Raw genomic sequence first — 26,351 nt, 5'->3', positions numbered from 1 at the left:
CCGTAAGGCACAACCGGCCCCTTTGTGCCATGAGACACAAAGGGGCCGCGTCGGGGACTCGGTACTTCTTCTCGTACCGATCCCTCTTGGCAGGCGTCGTAGACGGGTTCTTGAGAAGAGTGAGACCCTCATCCCAGATGTCATCCAGCAGAGGCACGGCGACGACTGTCTTCATCTTGGCCTTGCGCCGTTGGTAAAGGAAACCTTCCTTCTCTTCAGGGCAGAGCTGAAAAAGCTTGGATGCTCTGGCGATCATTGCATGTAAAGATCCGATCTCGTCGGGTGGGGAGGCCCGGGCTGGGGGTGATGGGCGCTCCATCCTGTCGTCACCGCCGTAGTTGTCGGTACCTGTCGTGGCCGTGTCCGTTCCCGGGTCATCCCCAGGGACGGGGGACGTGGGTAAAGGCTGAGCAGGCCGTGAGGGCTGAAAAGGTGGGGCTGGATGGATCCGTCTTCTCTTGTTCAGGGGGCTTCCTGCCGGGCCTGGTTCTGGCTCCTCCGTCGAGCCTGGTTCCAGATCCTCCTTCAGTGGTAGTGGCAATCTCGTCCTTATCTCCGAACATAAGGATTGTATCGCCAACAAAATGGCCGCCAAGTTATCCTGCGGCTCTGGAAGCGACGGGCGACTAGGACCTTCGCCGGTGCCGCCGTCACCTTCGTCGGAATCCCTCACGTGGGGACGGGCCTCTTCGACGCCCTCGTCGAGGCCCTCTAAAACGTCTACCAGCTCCTCCTCAGATGCTATGTCCGTGTCCACAATGGCCACCGCCCCCCCCCTCTTTTTCCGCCGGGGTCTTCACGGGGGTCTTTGATGGGTCTGAAAGAGGCTTCCCTCCGCAGAGGCAGGGAGACTCTGGGCCCAGAGGTCGCCTCCACAGGCTTCGCCAGGGCTGCCGCGACTTGCTCGATAGAGGCCTTGGCCGGGAGAATCAAGGCCTTTACCACCTTGTGTGGGCCTGTGGCCTTCACCCTGGGGGGTGGGTCACTCCCTCGCTCCCCCTCGGCCAGATCCTTGGAGCTTGACCAGAGCCTCTCCAGAAGCTTCACCGGGTTCTCGGCCTTCCTCTTCCCTGAGCCAGAGCGTTGGCTCGTATGACCCAGAGGCCAGTGATTGGTTACTACTGAGAAAGACCGATCAGAAACGATACAGATTTTTTCTTTACCAAGGATTCCCGGCCTGACGGGGAATATTCATGAGCATGTGAATCCATGCCAGACCCCATGCTGGAGAAATGCTTATTCATTTATCTGGTGTTCAGTAAACACATTTTAAGTTCCTTATTTACAGTTTGGGTAGATTTGACTTAACCGTTACTTGATGTTTTTGTCTTATTTCTATGAGTATGCCGTTCTGGGTGAGTTAATCAGGAGGAGAGGGTTAGGGATTTCTCAGGTGTTTATACTGTCCTTTCCACCCAGCCTTCTGGTTTCCATGTCATTTTGTAAAGCTCGCTGTACCTCTCCCATCCATTGTTGGGGTCAGTTGGTAGGCATTTCACACAGATATAAATGAGTCCTTACCTTGGTGCGGCCAGAGCAAGGGGAAATCAGCTGTCAGTTCCCAAAAACAAGGTGTATGTATAAAGTATGCTGTGGATGTTTACTGCCTGTGCTGTGGGATCATCATGCGACTATTGCCTTTACTTTGCACGCATTATTTATCTGTGCCGCGCCTCTTTGCTTTTAATTCATGCTCCAAGTGTGAGCAAGACCTTGAGTTGCTCATTTCCTCTGCATGCGTTCTCTTTGCATGTGCCACCAAGCGCAGGTTAAAAAAACCCTTTCTTACATACTTTGCCCTCCCTGCAGGAGTACTTTGGTGACTGAGGTATAGCCTGTGGCCATGGGTAGTGGCCAGATAGTTCAGGTCATGGCCTAAGGCCATGGCCCGGACAATCTGGCTACTGGCCATGACCACAAGGGTCCAGCAATAGGGTTAATGTGGGCCTAGCTACCAGAACCAGGCTATTTGGTAAAGTTTTTCGAAAATGGGATAGGTTTGAAAGGGAACGAATAATGCACTTGTGGGTACAGGTTGAAGTGCTGGATGGGATTGCAGCAAAATATGCATGAGGAAGGTCAGGAAGAACTGGAAGGCATGGTTTTGGAAATATGTGCCTTTTTTAAGTGTAAAATGGAAGTACACATTACAGTGATATAACATTGGTGTCTGGGCAATGGGCCTGGCCATAAGCAAGGAGAAAGGCGTACTGCAAAATTCGCCCCTTCCTAACCTTTAATGCTACTAAACTCTTAGTCACCTCCCTTATCTTCTCCAGACTCTTCTAGTGCTCCACTCTTTTCTTTGGACTCCCTTCCTCTCACCTCTCAAATCCATCTACCACTCTGCCATCTGCTCCCTATGCCTTCTCTCACCTCACAACTCCATCTCTTCTCTCATTTCATTCATAGCTCAAATTTAATTTCCTCTGTCTAGTCTTCAATTCCCTCTATGGCCTTGCCCCTCCCTACCTATCCTCACTTTTTATACTCTGTTCTGCGGATTACTTCCTTCTCTCTCTTCCTCCTCCACCCTGTGCCCCTTCCCGCTCCTTCCAACTTCTCGCTCCCTTCCATTGGAACCGGCTACCCCTCCCTGTCTACTCTATTACCTCCTACCCCTCATTCCGCACTTCTCTAAAATCTTATCTCTTCCACTCACCCCCTAGCAATCTTTGCTTCCTCCCTCATGGACTCGTCCTCTACCTACTCCTCCTACCCCCTCTGTCACTCAGTCCCTCTCCATCAGCACCTCCCCTCATCAATGTAAATTGTTTCTTGTACTGTTTTCTGGTTCAGATTAATTGGTCATGTATCGCTTGATGTATTATGCTTGTTCCTCTTGTAAAGCGCCTTGGATTAAAGCGCTATATAAATAAAAATGAATACAAATAAATACAAATAGTTATATAGGTCCATCGATTATGGTCCTTATTTTATGCTAGATAAAAGGATTTGGACAAAAAATTGTGAATTTATATTTTTATCTAATATACAATTGTGAGATAGCAATCTGAGCGGGGGAGCCAGCTAATGAGATGGCTAGGAACACTGGCTTGAAATGCTGGTAGAAGCCCACGTTCCAAGCTGCCTGATGGCCGGCTCTACCCGCCGCCATCTTCCTCCCCACACCGTCCCATTTAATTCTTTTTCACCCCCTCCTTAGCTTATTTCGGTGGGTGCCGATATACTTTACTGAGAAATGTAAAGTAAATGGAGTCTAAGATTATTTTTTTAGGTCTATTTTTTAACTGTGAAAGGTGGTTCCTAAAGGAACCTCTATGTTTGATTATTTTTTGTTTTTTGCAGGGGAGGTCAGAAAGTAAGGTGGGGAGGTAAATAATGGAAGAGACACCAAGCACTAATACGGAGGGGCAGGTGGACAGGGGAAGATGTTGCGTGTGTACATCTAAGGTAGGGGCAGAGTTTCTCATGCTCCTTACTTACAGCTTCAAAAGCACTATGAAATAGCTCCCCCCTGCAGCGGTGTGTTGCATATACAGAGTACTGTTGTCTTCAAAAAATATGGATCAACAGCTTATTTTATCGCTTGCAAGATAGGTGGTGGGATTTTGTGTTCCACAGAAGTAGGATGTGCTCTTACCGTATTGTTTGAGGACGATGAGGCAGAGGAAGACCAACCACTACTTCCTAAGAGAAGAACAACCTTTGAGAGCATTGCAGTGGTTGGATTTGGTGTGGCAGCACATGGAAATGGTCCCGTAGGGGTACTGTCCAGGTAGTCCGTAACTAAGTGCATTTCACTTTGGTACATTCCCAACAGTGGTAAAAAACTGCTACACCCATGATTCTATGGGTGCTAGAGGTAGGCACTTCCTCTACCTCATCTTCTTGGTCCTCTTGTCTTTTGTGAGAAACCTGAAGGTGTCTCACCCGCTAGTCGCCAGGGATCTGTCATCCAGGTGGCCACGACACAGTCATCGCTTTTGGATCCAGTTCCCGAGGGTGGACCAGTGCGGAAGGATCACCAGTATGAGGGTCTTCGGGGAGTGGGACACCGGAGGGTGAGATGTGGTATCCCCTTCATTGTAATACTTTGTATGCGTCTTATCAGGTAGGATACCTCAGAACTCGCCCCCCCCCCTTTCCCGACACGAAAACCTTCTCACTGACATTTCACTGTGAGTGGTAACAGACTAGCACCATTTTCAGCTATATACCCGACATGTCCCAAAACCATGGTCAGACAAGGTCAGGCAATTACAGATCATTTCATACACCCGACTTCCATCGCACTTTCCCACACCGATGAAAGGCGGACATGAAAGCACACTCCAAGCAAAGCAAAAACACACAAGGAAACAGCAGTTCTAAGATGCCAGTTTAATACAAGGAGAAAGACTGAGATCAAGGAGGGAAGCATCCCCGACTTGTGAAGACCGTTATTTTTCTGAAACTTGGAACGTAAGAAACCGAAGACCAGGAACTATGGCTGATATAACCTGCACAGTGTGTCAGAGGTACTAGGGACTATCCGCCGTCGATAACCAAGGCTGGGAGGAGCAATTGCTGCTATTGTACTGTCCTTGGCTCCTACAATAAAGCGGTGTCAGAGAAGGCAGCACCGCCGGTGAGGCCGAAAGACCGATACCAAACCATTGTGTTTTGAATCAAGGTTGCAGGCAGCAACATTGTATAAAGAGAAGAGTGTGTGAGGCATTTGGGATTAGAGACGCAAAGACAATTGGCAGTCAAAGTAAATAGTTGAACTTCGTAATTGAACTTTGGGAGGCCAAGAAAAGATGCCATGCACAGAGTGGTCGAGTGCCACGTGGGTGCTCATTCGAAAGTCTCTTAGGTATCCGACTGATGCTGAGTGTGAGAAAGAAATATTGATATCGAGGTGGTCATGCAACGGGTCAAGCTAAACCCTGTCCACATTCGAAAGTCTTTGATAGTTTAAATGGACATCACAATTGGTCCAAGCCCGGTTGAGGGAGACCAATTGAACAAAAGAAAGCAATCTGACCCCGGTAGAGGGGGATCCAGGGTGAACACCCAAATTGAATAGTGAAGGGAACGTGTGCGTGTTTCTGTACAGCCGGCCCTCTGCATCACAAAACCTACGAGAAGTAAAGAGACTTCGACACAGAAGGTCCTGAACTGGGAAAATTTAACTATATCCTTGTGCTACAGAAAAGTCAGAACATGTTTTTTGCTCGAGTTGATTATGTAAATTAGTGGTAAGGATTGGCAATCTTTTAGTTTAGGCCCTTTAATTTTGACAAGACTCCACTAGGAAGGCATTATTGATGGTCGTAGCTTGCTCCCATCTGTAGATTTAGGTTTAGATAGGCGTTTCAATAAACCCCCATGAACTGTGGTCACTTGTGTCCATCTTACTGTTGATAACATGCCTTCCTTACACTTTGGAAGTACTGTGCTTATTTTGTTGTGTAGGTCCTCCGGTGGTGGCTCTTGGGGAGGAGGGGTGGCAATAGCGGATCCCATTTTTAAGATAAATAACAGTTTTGCTAATATTCGAAGTATATGCTCGGTTCTATATTGTTAAGGGATAATGAATAAGAATAGGTGTCAGAGCTGTGCAAAGGTACATTTTGAATTTCAAAGTTCCTAGATCAGCAGAAAATGCAGTTCCGAACTGTCTGCGAAGCACGGACCCACTCGCGAACTGCAAACGTGTTTGCAGACATGTAATGCCATGTGTGGTCACGTGACACTGTCTGAAAAAGTCTGCAAGGACATCTGACTTTCACAGTCGTCGAGTGACGCAAAAATAGACGTGTTAAAAATTATGCTAGAAGGTGGGAAATGGCAGAGTTATACGGTGAAACTTTCAAATTGGACAAATATTTTGCTATATTGGGTAAGTATATTACTAAGTAATAAGAATTTAGTGTGCACTGGTAAAAACCCATGAAATTCACTGAAAAAAGTAAAAAAGGGGACGGTATGGTTAAAAATAAAACCAAAAATAGAAATTCACCAGTTATGGTAAGCAAAGCCACCATAACTCGCTCCACCACCATGCACTGCTGAGAAGAACACCCAGGACATCAAAGATATCACAAATCTAATGAGATCACTGATGAAATACATTTTGATGAAGTTGCTTGAAAGGGGTTGTGTTCATAATGCTGGTAACAAGATGTCAGGGGTGATCGGGAGACCTATCCTGAACTACTTAATGTATTAAAGATTGTAATTCATCTAAACAAAACATTATATTGGAATGGTGTTGTTGATACAGTAATGTAATGATAGACACATAGGCAATGGCTGCAGCATGCACCATAGAAGTACAATATTTCCAATATGGTCATTTTGGATAGTAAAAGAACAAATGGTACCTTAGAGTTTTGAGTTCTGTTAAACACAGAATAAATAGCTAATAATGCAAGACTTGTACATACTTGTGTTAGTACAAACAATACATATGAATACCCACAATGCACACAAATCAGAGATACTTACATGGAAACAAAAGCAAGGAAGAAAAACAGCATCACCAGAAAAGGTCAATAACATAGTTCATCATCATGTATACATACGAATTGTGTGTTTGAGGCCTGCTTATTGCCCCATATATGTGCACCATGAGCGGAGACCAAACCCTAAGGAAAGTAATGTAAGAACATTCAAAATGTTTAACGTCTAAATCCAATGCATTTTTATTTTTCATATTCTGTCAGTGGACAAAACGGCATGATGCAGATAAGTCAGTGACCACAAAAACAAGTGGCCCAGATATGTGATGTCATCAATTACATTTGTGATGTCATCTTTGATGTCCTGGGTGTTCCTAGTGCACAATGGTGGCACAAGTTATGATTACTTAGTTTACCATAACCGGCGAATGAGGTTTTTCGGTTTTACTTGTAACCATAACGTCCCTTAAAAAAACCAAGGGGACCCAAGCCATGACTGACCCGGCTATAAATCTAGGGCAGACTTTCAGCAGCTGGTTGCACCCTAACCTTTAAAGTAGATTACACGTGCAATAAGCAAGTTTCACCTCAACAAGACCTAAAATGAGATAAAACTTAAATGATGCACCAAATCACAATACATTTTGAACACCCTTCTGTAACTGCAATGAACACTTACTTTGCAAGATAGAATATTTCCGAAAGCTGAAAAGGTGTCATATAAGGCTTTATTATCAATGGACTCATCCAGATTTTTGATGAACACATTCCCAACACCTGATTTTCTAAGGCCTGGATCACGCTGAGACCACATGATTCGTATTGGACGACCTTTAATCACTTCAAAATTCATGGTGTCCAAAGCACGCTCAGCTGGTTTTAAAGAAAATTAAAAAGCAAGTCTCAATAGAAAATAAATAAAATACAACAAAATATTCATTAATTCACTAACAGTTGTATTGATGACATGTTCTACACATGTAAAGCCACTGTCAAGGACGCTTAAAAAATGGTGTGACAATTACAAACAGGTTTTATATACCCATAAACTATACTCAGATTTGTAAATTTTTGGAAAGTAACTTTTTGGCCAAGGACGAATCAGAATCAGCCACTACAAAATGCTCAAAACGGGCAACATTTCCCCTCTACTGCTTTAGTGTTTCCCTGTAAAAACACCTGCACACATTCCACCGTTGTTAAAAAATGCAAGGCACTAATAAGATTAATTTCCTAAGCAAAATTCAGAATGAGAAAAATGTGCGACTGGGCAGATCTATAAAAAAAAGGACTTTCCCCAACAATCCTTGTTGTGGAGGAGATTGTGTGCATGATCATTGAGCCAAGTACTTGAACAAGGTGATATTTTGCTACTTTCACTGAAAAGAAAAGGATGTTCCTTCTGGAATCAGAGTAGAATAGTTATAAAGATTGTAATGAATTATGTTTGGATTCAGGCAATATTTAAATGCGTGTGTTTTAGTACTGTGCAGTTGGCTTAATCTCGAAGAAACCCTGTATTGCTGCGAATGCTTAATCTACAAATGTCCTACTTGTCGTACTAATTAAAATGGCAAAAATAAAGTTAAAAAAATGACTAAAATCATACCAAATTGGAAATACAAAAAGCTATAGACATTTAACGCCAAGGATAAATGTGATCCTATAATGCTGTACTGTATTATATGCTCACTCATACAGCAGTGTGAAAGGGTGCTTTGATAAATGCAGCTAACATGAATGAATTCTAGGAAAGACAATATATCATTGTGTTCAGTAGCGCTTTCATGTTCGCTCTAATTAAAAACTTAGGAACATTAATACATCTGACCTCATTCCATCAGGTTCTTGGTGTTTTGGGAGTTGCTGTTTAAGAGGGATACACACTTTCATCATGTTCCTGGATGTGATGTTAATTCCAGATTATCCTTGCCAGAAAAACCAAATTGTAAATTTGGTATTAAAACATGTGAACTGTAAGTGTAGAGTTTGGGCTGTGGACTACCTGCCCCCGACTTGCAATGCATCTCTTGTCTTAACTTAGACTTGAGCAAGTCAGGCTCACTTGTGAAACTTCAGACCGTTTCAATCTTTTTCTTTATATCACTTGGAATTCTTGGTTGTGTAGGACAGGTTTAAGATGTGCTTTCCTCCAATGTCATTTTTGTTTGGGGTGTGGCTCGTCTTTGTATTAGAACATTTCATCAAGTTGCTTGACTTCCGCTCTTACTGTTTTTTGGATCAATTAATTTCTTCTTGCTGGTCTTTTGTTCCCTTTTCTTTGCATTTTATTCTGAGATGTATTGCCACGATTGCATTTATTGTACTCCTCGATTAATTTTTGTAAAGCATCTTGGCTTAAGGTGCTATAGAAGTAAAATAAACTATGGAGTGTTCGTTTAACTTTCATTGTCATTCTGTATTTAAGCCGTAGGTTTAGTGTGAACCCAAAAACAGAAGAGAAAAGAAAAAAGCAGCGTGAATGCTTTCTCATTGGTCCCATCTTGCTGGCAATGTACATTTTTGGTGGTTGCCTGGACTAAGCCCTTCAATGTAACAGGTCCTACCTTAAACCAGATTTCTATAACTAAGAGGTTACAGACTGATTATCATTGAGGTAAATTTTTCCCATTTCCAAATTGATGGGATCTTGGAGCGTTGTCAATGTTGGTGCAGCGGGGCACATATTTGGCATCCTGCCATTATCCAAGTTAACTAAAGTCAGTTCAGTAGTGAACAGGAGTTAGTGGCACAAACATGGGAGTAACCCCCCCCATGAGGCATGTGGCCAAAGTTGATCATCTAAGCACCTTGGCGCCAATCGTGTACAAATCCGAGATTGCCATCTTCAGTTTCCCTACACTTGCAGACCTTGGGGATTTTAAAAAGACACTGCTGAGGAAGTGGCATCAGAGTTGGAAACAAACAGCAAATTGCTGAAGAAAGGGACTAAAGGCAAGGACAAACATGTGCACATGTAGGTCTTCCTTGCAACACGTAATGAAGAAAAATGGAGCCAGTTTAAACGTTCAAATTTGGCCCAACTTGGCCACCAAGGGAAGGTCTGGCGAAAAAGAATGGATGTATATGCTTTCTGCTAAAATATTTCACCTAATGGAGACTTCACTGAATACATGTCACTGAAAAACGACATCTACTTTTTTATAATGCGGGGGAGACCCCCTACAGCACCCCCCTCACCACCCTAACTTATACCCTTAACCCACCTATTATGCATTACGTGTATGCAATTTACCCTACCATTTTCGGTGAAATAAATTAGCTGAAATCTCATTGGGTGAAATGGTATGCGAGGGAAGAGAAGGCATGTTTAGATCAGGTTGCACTTAACTAACCTGTTGATGAAAGAAGCAAAGTTAGTGGGACGGGCCGCCAGTTATCCAGATGCCTGGATAAAAGCATTCTTCCTTTATTTAATTTTTTAATAGAACAGCAATCAAAAGTTAAAAACCAACAAGTTTGGTACTCCCATTGTGGCAAAAATAAGGGCGTTTATGCGTTTCGGGGCTCCCTCGCCGCTTCTTCACAACACTAGCCCACATCTCAAGTGCTCATTAAAATAACCGTTGTGTTCTGACGGCAAGTAAACAAAGAGGACTGGATTTTTTGCCCAACAACTGTGTGTAGGCCATCTTCAAATATTTTTAACCTTAGAGCATTTTGCATTTATGATTCCATTTAAACCTTTAAAGCTACTTTGCAATTGCTATTCGCCTTCCCCGTGGTTGTCACTATTAAATATTTTACATACTACGTAGGTGGCTAAAATTGGCAACATAAAACATTCAACTTTAGAATACAATGCAACGTACTGGCATCAATAGTCAGTTGTACACAGTAAGTTGTAAAGTGCATAGTGCTCAATACAACCTCTTCAATGGTCAACCATCATGCAAGCATGATCGCTAGGGCCTCAGATTCGTCTCTACATAAATGTAAAGCATTCTAGCAGCAATAGTCATCCTAAAAGCATTAATTCATAAAGTGCATAGTGCTTTGTGCAACCACTTCAGAAAGCAACTATTGTCAGAATAACGACATTTAGAACTTAAGTGCATAGTGCTTTGTCAACACAAATACAAGAACAAATATTTAACTGCATGTAGTGCTATGGTCAGCGCACCGAGTCGTATTTGTCTCAATTTGAGGTTCAGCATGATTGCAATGATTCTAAACAGACTGTAAAGTGCACACTGCCTTGCACAACATTACTAATTATCCATTACGGGGCCGATGTGCACCAATGGGCTAAAGTGCATAGTGCTCCGTTCAGTGAAACAGGTTGGTGCGGAGCATTCTTTATGATTGATGCATGCATGCATCCATCCATCCAAGGCCAGTTCTTTTGCAAATCATACTGCATAATTAAACTGCATGTTGTTTATCACAGTGCAGTTATTTGTCAACTCCCTTGCCTCTTACGCAGTCAGATATACAAACTTTCACTCATTACTGACAAAGAAAGTGCTTGGTGCAGAAAAGAGAGAAATAGAACTACCACCAAGAAAGAGAAGAGTTTAAAATGTGCATTGTCATGATAACACTCAGCTTTTCCATTGTATTTCAAGCAGTGTGGTGATACAACTTCACTTTATGTTTATCTGATTATCTGCATAGCTATTGGGCTTGTCAAAGAAGTGCCTAAACCAAGTGCATTTTTCAGTGTGCGAAGAAAGTATAAAGTTCTTCATCGATGTTGTGGCCAGTCGGATGTTTCATTTCAAAATCTAGGATACATTGTGTCTTTTTGTCAGAGCATTCGCTCTGTCCCATCCACAAGGTCCAATTCTTATCCCATACATCCCAAAAAATGCAAAACTTTCCATGTTGCTCTGATGATAATCTGAAAAGTGTTTCGCCATAGGGTAATTGGCATCTTTATGCAGGATGGCTCTGAAGTGCTGCTGGACCCGAATTTTCAATTTCATTTTGTACTGCTAATGTACCATTTCTGGCATGCATATGTCAGAACATATACTACATTGTCTGTTTCACGTGTAATTGTATCCATAATTTGGATAATATTCCCAGTTATTGAATGTTTGAATGACACAGTTCTTGACATTTTTCAAATATTGCATTGCGTGCACTTGAAACCCTGACTTTGATTCTGCAGCCAATTCTCCATATTGTTCTCTTTTTTCACCATAAAGCCCTGTACCAGAGGTTCTTTGACTGATTTCTCCCAACGCTGATATCTGTGTTTCTGTTGAGGCTTTTGGCAAGGTCTTTATCCGCTAGTAAGATTTTCCAGTGTTTCTGTAATATACGTCTGATTTTCTTTGCTTGACTCAAGACGTGTAGTGTAATTTTCAGTTTTTTTTCTATCTTTGTGATCCAGCTAGGAGACTGTCTTTGTCTTGATCTGATGGATGCTCTTTCAATGACTCTTTTCAGATACAATTGTCCGAGGAAACCTTGTGCAGTGATTCTACTGTGTGCATCATAGGTCCCTAACGTGCTGTTTCGTCATAATCGTATGAATTCACCAAACGGAACACTCAATATTAAGCTTTTAGGGTGTCTGTTTGTCTCATGTAATGGTGTGTTTCACCCTTTTTTCCTGTGCAATACACACGTTACCGTTTGCGCCACGATCCTTACATTTACATCCAGAAAGGTTATGAGAGTTAGACTGTGGGTTTCTGTACACCTAAGATTATTATTGTTATTCAGATGTTTGAAAAAGTTGAGCCACCCCTCTTCGGACCCTTTTCAAATGATGAACAGATCGTCTATTTATCTCAGCCATAAAATCACACTTTTGGTACTTTGATTCTCATCGGACCACACTTCTTGTTCCTCCCAAGCACCCATAGTTAAGTTTGCATAGGCGGGCGCAAATGTTGTACCCATCGCCATAACGTGTACTTGTTTAAAAAAAACTCATGATTGAAGAGAAAAACATTGTTCATTTAACAGTTCAATCATTTCTAGAACAATCTGTGTACTCTAGATAGTTTAAAGATCTTGTGTTGAGGTAGTGTTGACATGCCCGTTTTCCATATGCATGGCCAATTGATGTATGGGATACATTAGTCACCGTAATCGTATTTCTGATGCTTGTATCTGCTTAGATTCACATGCTGTACATAGGCCGACATCTAGTGGAAGCTGCGGAGTATTACAGTTTGTTTTTCGAAACTCGAAAATGGGCGTCGACACAGGGCGTGCCAGTAATACTATCCCTAGTGTGACGTCCACTGTACCCAAGATCCCTCACGCGTCTAGGATCCTCAGATTGTATTTTTTCTGACATGAGGTAGCATGAGGAGTAGTGCGAGTACAGATAATCCAAGCAGATAGAAAGGGAAGACTACAAGTAATCATGCGCCTTCTCTCAGAGGGGAGGAAGTGTGGGTCGCACGTGAATCTAAGCAGATACAAGCATCAGAAATACGATTACGGTGAGTAATGTAGCCCTTCTGAGGCTTGTGGAATCTGCTTAGATCATATGCTGTGCATAGATTAGCGAGCAGTACCTGAAGGAGGTGGGATGTGAGAAGGGTCATGAGCAAATAAGTGTCTTAGAACCGCTTGTCCCACTTGTGTATCTGCCTTGGAATGGGTGTCAATACAGTAATGCTGAGTAAAAGTGTGAATAGAGCTCCAAGTAGCTGCTTTGCAAATGGTGTCAAGGGGTACATTTGCAATGAAAGCCAGAGTGGCCCCAATGCCTCTAGTAGAGTGGGCTCTTGGCGTGAAAGGCAGAGTTCTTTCAGAGAGTGAGTAACACAGCTGGATACAGTTAATAATCGACTTCGAGATGGCACCTTTAGAGACGCGATCCCCCTCTCTGCCTGTAGCTACGGAGTCAAACAGTTGATCTGTTTTCCTTAGCGGTCTGGTTTTATTTACATAGTAGAGGACCGCCCTACGCACATCTAGGGTGTGTAGTTTCACCTCAGCCAAGCTTTGCGGGTCCTGGCAGAAAGCCGGAAGCTCGATGGACTGGTTTACATGGAATTTTGATATAAATTTAGGTGAGAACCTAGGGTGTGTGCGTAAAACCAGTTTGTCTTTATGGACAGTAAAGAAGGGATCCTGCACTGACAGAGCCTGAATTTCACTGACCCTTCTTATAGAAGTAATAGCTACTAAGAAGGCCGTTTTATAAGTCAGGTGTTTGAGACTGCTTTTATGCATGGGTTCGAAAGGTGGTCCCATGAGCTTGGCTAGCACCACATTAAGGTCCCACCCTGGTGGTGGGTTTGAAATAGGAGGGTGAAGTCTCTTTACTCCTTCCATGAAGGCTTTAACTACTGGTATTTTCCACCACGAAACCTTGCTATGGGAAGTGGTGTAAGCCGACAGGGCTGCCAGGTGTACTTTCAGTGAGTTAAAAACCAATCCTGCATCTAGCAGGTGGAGCATGTATGTAACAATAGTGGAAGGAGTGCAATCAACCGGGTTGATTTGTCTACTCTGGCACCAGATAACGAACCTCTTCCACTTGTCAAAGTAACAGTGCCTTATGTTTGGTTTCCTAGATTCCTTTAGGATGTCCATACACCTCTGTGTTAAATTGAGATGTCCAAACTCTATGACCTCAGGAGCCATGCTGCCAGGTTCATTGAGTTGGGTTGCTGTGCACGGTTTGACCTTGGTGCTGGGACAGTAGGTTGTACCAGGCTGGAAGTTTGATGGGCTCACACACCGCCATCCTGCGTAGGTGTGGGAACCACGGTTGTCTTGCCCACATGGGAGCAACTAGGACGAGTGTCATCGACTCTTTGTTCATCTTGTTCACCACTTTCCTGAGGAGGAGTTGGTGGAAAAGCGTACGCAAACATCCCTGACCAGTTCATCCACAGGGCGTTCCCCTGTGAGTCTGGTTGGGGGAACGTGGATGCAAATCCTGGGCATTGTTTGTTTTCGCTTGTGGCGAATAAGTCTATAGGGGGGAAACCCCACTGAGAGAAGATATCTTCTACGACCTCTCTGTAGTACCCATTCGTGTTCCTCTGGGAGGGAGTCTCTGCTCAGAGCATCCACTAGGGAATTGAGCTCCCCTGGAACATGTTGTGATGACAGGAAGATGTTCCGTCTGAGTGCCCATCTCCAGATTTTCTGGGCAAGCTTGGACAGATTTGGCGAGCGAGTCCCTCCTTGCTTGTTCAGGTAGAACATGGCTGTTGTGCTGTCCGTCCGGATTTGCACTGACAGGTTTAGTAGGTGGGGCTCGAACGCCTGAAGCCCTCGGAATACTGCCAGAAGCTCTAGCAGGTTGATGTGGTTCTTGGCCACTGAGTGCGACCAGAGACCCTGAGCTGTGTGGTGGAGATGGTGAGCTTCCCACCCCGCCAGACATGCATCTGTAGTGACTACTGCCTGTACTTCGGGATCGTAAAAGGGTTTCCCCTGTGCGAGATTCTCTTGTCCACCAGTGAAGGCTTTGTACCAGTGTTGGCGAAACGACCACTACATCGTCCCACTGACCACTTGCCCAAGACCACAGTTTCGCCAACCATTCCTGCATGGAACGCAGGCGCGCGTGGGAGACCAGGTAAATACATGACGCCATCATGCCCAGTAAACGCATTGCTTTGCGTACCGTTATTTGTTGACCGGACTGATATACGGAATTTGCAGTAGTATATTCTGAATTCTTTCTTCTGAAGGAAAGGTCAACCCCTCTTGGGTATCTAGGATTGCTCCTAGGAATTGTTTTGAGGTGCTTGGCACCAGGCTTGACTTTCTCGTTGATTGAGAAGCCTAACTCGTGGAGGAGGTCGATAGTCCTTTGAATGTTTGTCCTGCAAATTCCTGGGGTTTCCCCCGTTATGAGCCAGTCGTCCAGATAAGGGTACACTGGGATTGCCTCCCTGCGTAGGTGTACAGCCGCCACCACCTTGGTGAATACCCTTGGTGCTGAAGCTATCCCGAAGGGCAGTACCTTGAATTGGTAGTGTCGACTGTCCACCTTGAAGCGCAAATACTTTCTGTGAGCTGGGAACATGGAAATATGAAAATAAGCATCTTTCATATCCAAGGTTGCCATGTAATCCCCCTTTTTTAGGAGGGGGATTACCTCTTGTAGCGTGGTCATACGAAATTTTTGGGGCTTGACATACTTGTTGGCAGGCCGTAAGTCCAATACTGGGCGTATTGTCAAATCTTTCTTTGGCACAAGGAAGTAAGTTGAATAAATACCCTTGTTTACCTGGTGTCTCGGGACGAGTTCTATCGCGTCCTTTTCTAGCAGAATGGCGATCTCCTCGAGGAGAATCTTCTGATGTTCTAAAGAGTGTACTCTTTGTCATGGAGGATGGTTCCGGGGACGCTGCAGTAGCTCTATACAATATCCTGTGGATACTGTTCACAGCACCCATCTGTCTGATGTGATCCCTTCCCAAGCCTGGGTGAAGTTGGAAATGCGTCCCCCCTACTGGGGTTGCGTGAGAAGGGACCCTGAACAGAGCGTCACTGCTTTGGTGGAGGCGTGCCACCTCCCTTGCTGGGGCTGCCTCTGCCTTTACCACGACCTCTCCTATTACCCCTGCCATAACCCTGGGTAGACTGTTGGTGGTTGTTCCACTGTGTACCCTGCCCCTGGGAATAGTTAGATCATATCTGGGAGTTTTGGCCAGGTGGCCGATGAAAATTACTATTCCCTCTCTGGTTAGGGGGTTTATTGATTAACTGGCCAAGGGACTGGAGTGTTTCGTATTCGTCCTTGTCATTTTTCAGTGCGTCTTCGACCGCCTTACCAAACAGATCGGTTTCCACCAGTTTGTCCAACAATGAAGCCTGGGTTTCTGCCTTAAAACCAGACTGCCGTAACCACGCATGTCTCTTGATAACAGTGCCTTCCGCTATCAATCTGCCTGCGTTGTCCGCGACGTCGAAGGTTGCTTTCAAAATGCAACCAGACACGGCTCTACCCTCTGCAGAAATCCAAGCTAACTGGCCCTTTAAAGGTTCAGGAGCAGAGGCTATGAGTGCCGCGACTTCTTCCCACTGATGGCAGTTGTAGCTGGCCAACAGGGTGGTGGAGTTAGCAATCCTTGCTTGATAGGCGGACGTTGAGGCTACTTTCCTGCCGAAACCGTATAGTTTTTTGCTCTCCTTGTCGGGAGGAGCTTCAGACGATGACAAGGGTGTTCCAGCCCTCTTACGAGTGTTGGTGACAACTAGGGAGTCTGGCTTCAGATGTCCTCTTATATAGAGAGGGTCAGACTGGGCCGCCCTGAAAAGTTTTTCAACCCTGGGATCGACTGCTCTGGTGAGGTTTGGGTTCACCAGGGACAGATCTATCCTCCGCTGAATAGACTTAAGGATAGGGATGGTCTGGGCAACCGCCCTCCTTTCTCCCACTAACTCTTCTGCGAAGTCCCTTTCCTCCTGGACACTGTGGGTGTCAATGTGGAAATGTTCTGCTGCGCGAGCGAGAATCTCATTTAGGAGGGGATGGTTATCGACCGGGGAGTCGGTAACCGGGGCTTCGTTCTCTACCGGGGAATCTACTCTTATGTTTCCGGGTCCTCCTCCTCTTCTTCCTGGTCCTCATCCCCATAATAGCCCGTCCCGGTTTGCTCTTCTACCATACCAAATTCTTGGTCCTCACCAAAGGAAGCCTCTCCTTGATACCGTGAGTATGGTCTTGCGTATGGTTGTACCTCGAAGGGTACTGACCTCATCGGAGTTTCAAACTGGGGCTTTTTACTCAGGGGGAGGGGAGGATAGGATCGGTAGAGCCTGAGGGTGTCCCCCCTTGTGGATCATACGAGAGGAAATGTTCTGGATTTTTATCATAAAAATCAGCTAAAGAAGACATTCTTGACATGACCCTATCTATGTCTTCACTGGACCATTTTTTGGAACTGGGAATGACTCTCTCACCAAGTCTATGGGATTTATCTTGAGTAGCTTTGGCTGTAGACATATCAGCAGACCTGGTTTTGTCTGTCTGTTTAGGGGGAGTGGTGTGTTTCACAGGTGTGGAAGAGTGCAAAGGTTGTTTCTTCTGCTGTTTTCCCCCCTCCCCGTGCGTGGAAAAATGTTTTCCCTGTCCTTTAGTGGCTCCGGAGTTTTTCGACGCCTGGCGTCGAGGATCGGGGGTGGTGTCCCGGTCCTTTGAGCGTGGGGCCTCGCTGACTAACTGCGGGCTCCGACTCCTGGAGCGCGGCCTGGGGGTGGAAGTCGTCTTCGTCTTCTGACGATCGAACTTCTGTTAGCCAGGGAGCGAGGCACTCTTGGCAAGAGTGGATGATTGCCTGGAGTCATGCGGCGATCTTGATCGAGAGCACCCAGAGGACACCGAATCGGACCGTTCTGTTTGTGCCTCTTTCCGAGAACTCGACGTCGTCGAGTCTCGGTTGGACTTAGTGTGTTTAGTGTGTGTAGTATGTGAAGCGCTTGTGTTGCTGGGGGTCTTCCCCATAGCCGCCCTGCCGGACGACCTTCCGAGGTCGGGGACCTGCGCTCGGCTGTCTTTCGACGCCGTAATGCCCTCGCCGTCCGAAAGTATGCGCCCTCCGCTGCCATGGCCGCCTGCCTGGCGTGGTGGGCCCAATGCTTCGTCGAACGGTCCTTAAGTGTCTTAGGTTTAAACCTACTACACGCTCTGCAGTCACTTCGGGGTGGTCCCTCGGCAAGCAGAGATTGCACGTGGCGTGCCCGTCGACCCAAGGGTATTTGCGATTGCACTTGGGGCAGAATTGAAAAGGGGTACCCTCCATACGCACCTTGAGGCAGCGGGCTGTTAAGTGTAGGAAATGTATAAGGTGTACCTATATACCAACAGTGTAGAGTATGTACCACCCCCCACTCTCCCTACTTGTAGGGCCGAGGCCAGAGGCCTTCCAAAGCCCGGGCCGAGGCCAGCGGCCTTCCGAGGCCCAAATCCGTTGTGCAGCAGCCGACGGTCGATTTCTTCTCCAGCCGGCGTCGAGTGTCGAAGTTCGACGTTGGGGTGGGGAAGGATGTCAATAGATTATTTTTTTTAATTTTTAGCAAAAGTATGGCTAAGGCCAGGGGACTCCGCAAAATGCTTCCGAACCAGTATGGCGGAAAAAAACAATCTGAGGATCCTAGACGCGTGAGGGATCTTGGGTACAGTGGACGTCACACTAGGGATAGCATTACTGGCACGCCCTGTGTCGACGCCCATTTTTGAGTTTCGAAAAACAAACTGTAATACTCCGCAGCTTCCACTAGATGTCGGCCTATGCACAGCATGTGATCTAAGCAGATTCCACAAGCCTCAGAAACAATGATACAACGTCCATCGTTGCCATAATATAATCATCTTCCCAAGGTACATCATTAATCCGAGTTCGGAAATCTGCAGTGTCTCCGATATACGATGGTAATGACGACACAAATGGAAAAGGGACCAAGTCTATGTACTTTGACATTTTCTCCAGGATTGAACCTATGAGGGACACAATTGGCCTACCAGGTGGCTTCTTCAGATTCTTGTGGACCTTTGGGAGAAAGTAAATCGTTGGTGTAGTCGAGTTGATAATCAACAGGAATTTGCAGTTGTCTTCTGTCAAAATCCCCTTCTGTTCCCATTCCTCGAGAAATATCTTGACCTCATCTTCCAACATTTTTGTAGGATTTGTCTATTCTCTCATAACATGTGTCATTCAATTGTTTATAAGCCTCTTATATAGTTTGTTTGGTTCATCAGGACTATATTCTGTCCCTTATCTGAAGGCTTAATGATTCAATTAATTCCTGAAGCACTTTTAATGCTATTCTGTCTTTGGCTATGTTTTCCTTCACTCTTGGGTCTTTTTTCCTCCTTAAACTCCAAGTCTTCAATCTCAAGATTCTGAAAGGCCTCAACATTGCTCCTTGTGTTCAATATCGGATTAAATTTGGAGTTCTGTCTTAATTTGCTTTTCGTGGTCCAATCCGTTCTTATGTTTTGTTCTTCAAGGTTAACAGGTTGCTGTTCCGATTTTAAGTCCTTTTTCAAGTGAAACGAGGTCTGATAATGTGCCAAATTCTTCTATCGTAATCGATGTTTTGCCCGTTTCTAAAATTTATCGAAATCAATCCAGGTTTGGACATAATCATTCTGCGATGTGGGGCAGAAATAAGGCCCATACTTAATACTCTTTTTTGACTAGTAGTTAGAACATGGTCTGATAAATTGATTATTTTAAGATTACCATCACTGACCATGCTGGTTTCATTCATTTGCCAGAGCGCAGAGATCTGGCCGGGGTATTGTTCATGGCATTTGTTGCCCCTTGTCCCCCTCTTTTTCCAGCCACCTCTCTCTGCCCCAGCCCCAGTTTTGATTTCCTCACTTTGCTTGTTTTTTTGTTCTTCTATCTTTTTGTAATGGGCGCATTGTATCTTAAAAAATGTAAGCTAATACTTGGTTCCTCATTTTCACTGCCTGTAATATCCGACTCAGTCTGATGAATTTGTGTTAATGTCTTGTTCACTTTCACCTATAGGCAGTCCTGGTTTGTTGAGACACCCAAGTTGATCAAACCTGCAGGCAAAGGTGTAAATCCGTCCATCATCTTATCGCATAGAAATTTCCTCTGTTTGCGTTGTTAAATCTCTTCTTCGTATTCTCCCAAATTCCTCTCTATAGTGTTCAATTTCTTCCCATCTTTGCATTCTGGTATCACTTTCAATTTATTTTCAACCTCACTGATTTTTTCCCAGTCAATGCCTGCATATTGGACTAGAAGCTGTAAGTATATATATTTCTGATGCTTGTATCAGCTTAGATTCACATGCTATGCATAGTCAGGCATGTAGTGGTAGTCCCTGAGCATTACATTTGTTTTCGAAACTTAAAAAGGGACGTCGACTGGCCGTGCCAGTAATACCATCCCTAGTGCGACGTCCACTGTACCATGGTCCTTCATGTGTCTAGGTCCCTCATATGGTTTGGTTTCTGACATGTGGTAGCATGAAGTGTAGCGCAAGTACAGAAGTAATAAAACAGATAAGAAGCGATCAAGCCACATGCACCTTCTACTCCTAGAGCGGAGGAAGGGTGGGCGCATGTGAATCTAAGCAGATCAGAAATACGATTATGGTGAGTAATGTATCCCTTCTGAGGCTTGTGATCTGCTTAGATCACATGCTATGCATAGATAGCGAGCAGTATCTGGAGAAGGAGGTGGGCTGTGAGAAGGTACGTGCGCGCCTCATTGAGGATATCCATACACCTTAGTGGTAATTCTAAGTATCCAAACTATGACTTGAGGAGCCGGGCTGCCAGGTTCATAGAATGAGGATGACGGTGGAGTTTTGGCCCCCACCCCCGGTGCTGGGATAGCATGTTGTAGAGGCACAGGAGCTTGATCGGTCCGCATACCGCCCGTTTAACTTTTTTTATTTTAATGGTATTTTGTCAGATGCTTATACAATTAGTATAAGTTTCAAAGCACCAACAAGGCGACAGGGTGGTGACAAGGGCAGGTAGACCATGAATTACAACAAAGAAATAATTGAATTAATAGTACAAACAAATGGTGAGACTAACAGGGAGGGGAGACTAAAATACTATGCCTTGTGAGTGTTCAGAACGTGCAAATGAAGGGGAGCCGGGGGGGGGGGCAGGGATGGGTGCTGTGTTGCTCGGGGTAAAGGGCCATGAAGAGCGTAAGCGCAACCTCCCGTGGGAAGGGTGAGAAAATTCAGTGCAGTAAATAGACAGTGGCCGGGATGAGAGATGTGGGAGGGTCAGGGCCCGGAGGATCCATAAGGGCCCTGCACATCAGTCACGCTAATGTATGCTCACTGGGAAGAGAGAAGGAGAAGGAAGAGGTAAAGAGAAAGGTCTTGAGCCTTTTCCAGAACTTAAGGAGGTCATGATCGACCACCAGCTGTCTGTTTGGCAAACCGCTTCACATGAAGGGAGTTGGTGCCAGAGGAACGCAGGAGTCTACAAGGGGAGTATTTAGTCAGGCAACGTTGAAGGTAGAGTGGCCCCAGATAGCCTTGTGGATGGTAGAGGGATTTGGATTTAATCCGTGCTGCGACCGGGAGCCAATTAAGGCTTTGTAGGGCAGGAGAGATGCAGTTCCTGGGCTTGAGGCCAAGGATAAGGCTTGCTGCCCTATTCTGGGTTAGCTGGAGGGGTTGCAGGGTGGACTCAGAAAGATTGAGGAGGCTACTGCAATAGTCTAGCCTGGAGAGAACCAGAGCATGGGTAACAGTCTCTGGAGGAAGATGCGGAAGGGTAGAGTTCCTTTGAGAAGGAAGAGCTGAAAATAAGACTTCTTGACAATGTCCTGAATATGAGGGATGAAGGAAACGGAGGGTTCGAGAGGACTACAGAGGAAGGGGAAGGGGGGGGGGGTAGAGCACACGGAGGAAGGTCTGAGTGAAGGGAAGAAGTAGGGTCCAGAGGACTAAATAGGGAGAATCCCTATTTTGCTGCCATTGAGGCAGAGTTCATTAGCAGTGCACCATGCCTGGATGGCAGAGGCAGTCAGGGATGAAGGAAGGTGCAAAGGCGTCAGTAGGAAGTTTGAAGAGTTGTGTGTTCTCAGCATAGCACTGGAAGTAGGGGGAGAAGGAGGAAATGTGGTGTGGCAGCAGAGAAAGGTATGTGTTAAAGAGCCAGGGTGAGAGAATGGCGCGCTGGGGGACGCCACAGGTGGAGGAGGAAGTAGGGGAGGAGAAAGGGTCTAGAATGGTGTTGCATGAATGGTCATTAAGGAAGGAGGCGAGCCAGTCCAGTTCCCGATCCGAGATACCAAGCATATTGTGGAATCTTTTTGAGGACGGAGTGGTTCACTGCGTCAAATGCTGAAGAGATATCAAGGAGGATGAGGACAGGTGGGGATTTGCAATCAAGCAATGCAAGCAGTTCTAAGAGCAGTTTCCGTGCCTCAGGACGCTCTGAATCCAGACTGGTGGTCGTGCAGACCACCAAGTTCACTATGCGAGTTGAGGCAGGGCCAACTTCGAGCAAGTTCCCCAGGAAAGGGGTGATGGAAATGGGTTGGTAACTGGCTGGGCAGGAAGGGTCTGCAGAGGGTTTTTTTAAGGAGGGGGGCACACAAAAGAGTGCTTGGGCGAGGATGGAAAAGAGCCAGTAGCATAGGAATGGTTGCAGAGATCAGCAAGAGCAGGGGCGAGAGAAAGATTTTGCCCTTGAAGGTTCTGGAAGAGCATGGGGCAACCTGTTTTGAAGAAACCTTCATGAGTAGACAACTCTGGTGACTTCTTCAGAGGAGATGGGAGCGAAGGAGGAGAAGGAGAGTGTGTGTGTTGTCAGGGGGAGGGCTGGGTTGGAAGGGTGCGTGACAAGGCTGGTCAGTACGTCTTGGGTTTTGGAAATTAAGCGAGAGGCGGGTGAATTGCAAAGGGCATGGGAAGTGGGAAGGGGCAGAAGATACCGCGGATGGGTTGTCAAGTTTGCTGCAGATTTTGAAGAGTTCAGCCGTGTTGTTGGATACATTGGCCACTCGTGCCTGAATGTGGGCTCTTTTTTGGCATGGATGGAGAGTTGGTAGTCTCTCTGGAGCAGCCGGCAAGCCACTTTGTCAAAGGGTGAACCTGAGGTTTGCCACTTCCATTCTGCAGCCCTGCACTTACATTTTTGGTCTGCAAGTTCAGAGTTGTACCAGGTGTTACGCTTGGAGGCAGATTTCAGGCGGATCCTAATGACTAGGGCAAGGATGTCAAGGGTGTTGGTAATGGACGGATTGAGGTTGCTGAGTGCAGAAAGCAGCAGCGGATACTTGTTTCATTGGACAGAAATTCGTGAACAAGGTTGGCAGAGCTTTATGAGGAGTTGTTACCGGGTCTTAGGGACTCAGATGAGTGGAGAGGAGTGGTCAGACCAGGAGAGAGGGGTGACATGGGGAGAAGAGAACGTGGCTGGAGTGGATGATGGCGTCCAGCGTGTTTCCAGCAGAACGGGTAGGGCCAGACGGAAGAAAGGAGAGGGATAGAGAGGAACAGAGAGCATTGAAGTGCATGGTTGCTGTCAAAGGGGAGACTAGGTGGAAGTTGAAGTCACCTAGTAGTAGCAGGTTGGAGGTGAGAGAGAGGAACAGAAGTCGGCCCACTCAGAGGAACAGAAGTGTCTGGGGGCCGGTAGATGGTAGCAATGGTTACGGTGGTGGAAGGAGAGGTGACCAATTTGCATACCAGGCTCACAAAGAACCAATAGGGCCCAGTGTGTAGGATGGAAGAAGGAATCTACTCTGGGAAGATTAAGGCAACACCACCGTCAGCACGGTGGGGTCGAGGCTTTGAAGTGATCTTACAAAACGTACTTTCTTGATCTGCGCCTCCAAACAGAAGATCAAAAAGACCAAACGCAATTGGCTCCTTTATGAGACTAAAGTAGAGGTAATTAAGGAGAACTTCTATCTTGGACTCAGCACAAATAACCACCCTACAGATCTTCCTTTCATCAAAGAAAGAAAAAAGCCCAGACGGCAGCTGCACAAGCCAAGATAATTCATAAAAGATTTGGAAAATGTTCCTTGCAACCTGTAATTACATTTTACAATCAAAAGGGGATACCAGTGCTCCCGTATGGAACAGAGGCGAAGGCTCATCAAAACAAAATTAGAGGGTTACTTCTGGAAAAGAGTTTTGTCCTTGCCTTCTAGTTTATCCATGTGCATACTGCGATATGAACTTGGATTGTTAACCCTCAGCGTTATGTGAACGTGGAAAATGCTTAACATTTACAAGAAATGTATTATGAATAATGTGAAGGACCATTACTACCTATTGTAGCTACTCCTCTAAGAAGCCCAACAATGAACAATCTAGTGCCTTGGAAAAAACATTGTAAGCACTATGTTAGCAGTAGGAATCCTCAGTAAGTGATCCTTATTGCGAGAAAAAGAAGCTGTGGCTCCATGATTAGATCCTCACTCTGCAACAATGTATGCGCTACAAACTATTTGAGGGAGGCAATTTGGAAATTAAAAGTCTCAATGACCCTGAATTGTATTTAAGATTTACTTGCCCAAAATGCCAAACAATGTTCTTACGCTTCAGGTTAAATCTCTGGCCGATTCGAGGTCATAAGAAAAAAGGACAAAAATCATCACTTTCAGATTGTGCAGATTCTGCAAAAATCCCTTAGAAATGGAAACACTCAAATATCTACTGGCCTTTTGTCCAGCACTACTAGCAAAACGAAGATATTATTTAGAGCGAATGTACCAGGATTTCCAATATACATCCTGTAGTATGTTATGGGAAAGTACATTTAACCGGAAGCGCAACTCTAACATTTACAGCAATACATTTTTTAGACTCGGACTTGAAAATAGTTATTTGCTCATCTTTTTTTTAATAAGCACTGAATTTGAATGCTCTTATAATTAACATTGTGTATAATATGACTGTCTCATTGCATAACAGCATCACGATTTTAAAGTTAAAAAAATCCTAAAATGCAACGTCGATTGGTAAAGAACAAGTTACTTAGCTGTAACTGTTGTTCTCCAGGATGGGTCTGGCATGGATTCACATGCTCATGAATATTCCCCGTCAGGCTGGGAATCCTTGGTAAAGAAATAAATCAGTTTCAGTTTTCGTTTCTGAACTGTCTTTCTACTAATAACCAATCACTGGTCTCTGGGTCATACTGCCCCAAGCCAATGACTGCCCTCTACCTAAGCCCCTCCTCTTGCAGCCATCTTCAGATTTGGTAGCACGTAAAATGGCAGTAGGACCAAGAGAAGAGCCGCAGAGGGGTTGTAAGGAGGGTTCGCATGTGAATCCATGCCAGACCCATGCTGGAGAACAACAGTTACAGGTAAGTAACTTGTTCCTTCTCCAGCATGGGGTCTGGCATGGGTTCACATGCTCATGAATACAAGAATACATAGCAGTAGACACATGCACAACCACGGGAGGTGGCAAGGCTCAACATTAAGCATCTCTTGCCTCCTCACCAGGCTCACCTTCAAGCGAACACGTTACGCAGCGCTGCCTGGCCGACTCTGGACTCCTCCCTGGAATCCCGGTCGACGCAGTAGAACCTCGTGAAGGTGTGCGTCGTCCTCCACATAGCAGCCCTGCAGATGTTCAGCTGGGGCACACCAGACAGGAACGCCGTAGTAGCAGCAATCGCTCTGGTCGAATGGGCTCTCGGACAGCCGGGCAACGGTCAGTTTGACAACCGGTGACAGTGCATGATGCAGCCGCAGTCTCATCTGGAAATGGAAGCCTTCGAGCGGGCCTTCCCTTGGGTCACAGGTCCAAAATTCACAAACAGCTGTGATGTCTTCTGAAAACTCTTTGTTCGGTCCACGTAGAACTTCAGCGCTCTAGCCACATCCAGCGAGTGCAAAGTCCTCTCAGCCGGCGACGGGAAGAAAATAGGTAACACCAAGGGCTCGTTGAGATGGAAGTCGGACCGCACCTTGGGCATGAAGGAGGGGTGCGTCCTCAGCACTACCCTAGACTCGTGGAATGTCAGGTATGGAGGTTTACAGGAGAGGGCCTGGATCTCTCCCACTCGTCCTGCAGAGATGATGGTCACAAGAAACGCTGTTTTCCACGATAGGGATTTCAATGGTGCTGAATGCAGAGGCTCGAATGGAGGGCCCACAAGTCTGGTCAGCACCACATTCATCTCCCACGCCGGGGCTGGGGCCTTCACCGGCGGGAACGAGTGGAACAGTCCTTTCAAGACTGTCTGAATTGACTGATGAGTCGCAGAAGCAACAGCAATCGTGGGAACGCATACAGGAACAGGCCATCCCAGGGGAAGGAGAATTCATCAACCATGCTCCCCGGCTGGGGAAACCTGCTGGCGAACCTCCGGCACTTGGTGTTCATCGCGAATAGATCTATTTGGGGGTTGCCCCATCGTCGAAATAGCAGATCCACTTGATCCTGCTGGAGTTCCCACTCGTGGCACGAGCGCAGCTCCCTGCTGAGCGAGACGGCAACTGTTCTTTACTCCTGCCAGGTGGAAGGGTACCAGAAATATCCCATGGGCAACGGCCCAGT

The 26,351-nt window shown here is 45.8% G+C and overlaps 1 protein-coding gene across 3 annotated transcripts in view; it reads right to left on the bottom strand.

Moving 5' to 3' along the window:
* Positions 1-26,351, bottom strand: part of LOC138579573 (embryonic polyadenylate-binding protein-like) — a 1,702,133-nt gene that overhangs the window by 1,169,891 nt on the left and 505,891 nt on the right. For all 3 annotated transcript variants that reach the window (XM_069649846.1, XM_069649847.1, XM_069649845.1), the window contains exon 3: positions 7,090-7,283. In XM_069649846.1, coding sequence (XP_069505947.1) covers positions 7,090-7,283 — 194 coding nt within the window. The remainder of the gene's footprint in view (positions 1-7,089; positions 7,284-26,351) is intronic.

This window comes from Ambystoma mexicanum, chromosome 3p (assembly GCF_040938575.1).
Source record: "Ambystoma mexicanum isolate Mex_15411 chromosome 3p, UKY_AmexF1_1, whole genome shotgun sequence".
Lineage (NCBI taxonomy): Eukaryota > Metazoa > Chordata > Amphibia > Caudata > Ambystomatidae > Ambystoma > Ambystoma mexicanum.
Note: the sequence above shows the minus strand (reverse complement) of the source record. Positions and strands in the feature narration are given on the sequence as shown.